General features: G+C 35.5%; 1 protein-coding gene across 1 annotated transcript; it reads right to left on the bottom strand.

The window, feature by feature from the left end:
• Positions 1-280: 280 nt before the first annotated feature.
• LOC141167458 (olfactory receptor 5G9-like) lies at positions 281-1,246 on the bottom strand. Its single transcript, XM_073654858.1, has one exon. The coding sequence runs from the start codon at positions 1,244-1,246 to the stop codon at positions 281-283; it is 966 nt and encodes a 321-aa protein (XP_073510959.1).
• Between the last annotated feature and the right edge of the window lie 914 nt (positions 1,247-2,160).

Here is a 2,160-nt window from a genome sequence, read left to right as displayed (position 1 = left end):
CAGTAAGAAAGCTTATCCTGTGATGGGTGAGGTTGGTATAGTATTATATTATTTTAACCTCTTCCCGACCCGAAAATGTTGATCAGCCAGTAGCTATTGTGCTGGATTCAAGGGAATCAAATCAAAAAAATATTGGATTCCGAACTTCAATTTTTTGTGAAATTTGCAGAAACTTCCATTTGCTTTTCATTGATTTAGTCAATTCTAGTTGCAATGCAACTTCTAATAGATTAAAAATAATGCTTTGGTTAATGATTTGATGCATAGATGAATGAGGCCTTCACATATTAGCATTGAGATGAACATTTAAACTCATTTTGTTTAAAATAATATAACTCATCTTGTGCGCAGCTATCCGAATCTCATTGTTCCTCAGACTGTAGATAATGGGATTCATCAAAGGTGTAACTACTATATACAGCAGAGATCTGTACTTGTTATTGGATGAGCTCTCATCAGATGGAGTTATGTAGACCGCGATTAGTGTGCCGTAATATGCACACACTGTAATCAGGTGGGAGCTACAAGTGGAGAAGGCCTTTTTTCTACCATAAGATGAAGAAATGTTAAGGACCGTAAAGAAAATGGAAAAGTAGGAAATAATGATGAAAATAAATGGGAAAAAAAGTATAAAGATGCTGTAAACAAAGTCCTGCAACATTACAATAGAAATATCCGAAGTGGCCAATTCCAATAAGGGACCAATGTCACAAAAGAAGTGGTCTATGTAATTCAGGCCACAGAAGTTCAACTGAATAATAACAAAGAACTCACTTGTTGTCAATACAATGACCAAAAACCAGGCTCCCATGACAAGTCGAAGGCAAAGATCTGGACTTATTAGTGAGGAATATTGTAACGGATGACAAATGGCCAAATAACGATCATAAGACATGATGGCAATGAGGAAACATTGAACTAATCCAAATATTGCAAAGAAATACAGCTGTATCAGACAACCCCAAAGGGACAAAACTCCTTCCTCAACAAACATTATGTCCAACATCATGGGGATACCACAAGTTGTCAATAAGACATCTGCTATGGATAAATGTTTCAGGAAAAAAAACATTGGAATTTTGAGATGGTCAATAATAGTCACTAAAAGAATAATAAGTAGATTTCCGCCCAGTATACATATGTAGCTCAGGGTAAATAGAAGGAATAAAAGAGGTTTGTATTTGAATAGACTTTGGAATCCAAGAAGACGTATCTGAGTGACTTGTGTCTGATTCTCTTCACACATGAGTAATATATCAATAAATGTCCAAGAATTTTTTTCTCTAGAAATTAAGAGCATTTATTCAAGTACGTCTATAAAGTTCTTTAAATAAAGCCCATTTAAAAACAATTCTAAGTGCTTTATTTTATGTATTGATAGTTTTCATCATTGGAGGAAGCTGACAAGAATTTTGGGTTATTTTCATGTGTGAAATGATCTCTGTGCATTGTTGTCTCTTCTAATGTAAAGGCAAAATCTTCCAGATATTCACGTCTTTTATAGTCTCAGAAAAACATAGCAAATGCCCTCTGGAACCTGATAATCACACTCAAGTGAATGCCCTGAAATAAGAGACTGGACGATTAAATGAATTGATAGTTAACTTGTCTTCTAGGAATTTTGGTAAAAAAAAGCTATTGTGCTTTTTATACTATATACCCAGAATACAGTGCATTGTGAAAGTATTTGGCGCCCTTGAACTTTTCTACCTATTGCCACATTTCTGACTTCAAACATAAAGATATAAAATTTAAATTTTTTTGGGAAGAATCAACAAGTGGGACACAATCGTGAAGTGGAATGAAATTTATTGGATATTTTAAACTTTTTTAACAAATTAAAAACTGAAAAGTGGGGCGTGCAATATTATTCGGCCCCCTTGAGTTAATACTTTGTAGCGCCACCTTTTGCTGCGATTGCAGCTGCAAGTCGCTTGGGGTATGTCTCTATCAGTTTTGCACATAGAGAGGCTGAAATTCTTGCCCATTCTTCCTTGTGAAACAGCTCGAGCTCATTGAGGTTGGATGGAGGGCGTTTGTGAACAGCAGTTTTCAGCTCTTTCCACAGATTCTCGATTGGATTCAGGTCTGGACTTTGACTTGGCCATTCTAACACCTGGATACGTTTATTTTTGAACCATTCCATTGTATATTTTGCTT

This window comes from Phyllobates terribilis, unplaced genomic scaffold (assembly GCF_046119375.1).
Source record: "Phyllobates terribilis strain yellow unplaced genomic scaffold, ASM4611937v1 Scaffold_11__3_contigs__length_659146591, whole genome shotgun sequence".
Classification (NCBI taxonomy): Eukaryota; Metazoa; Chordata; class Amphibia; order Anura; family Dendrobatidae; genus Phyllobates; species Phyllobates terribilis.
Note: the sequence above shows the minus strand (reverse complement) of the source record. Positions and strands in the feature narration are given on the sequence as shown.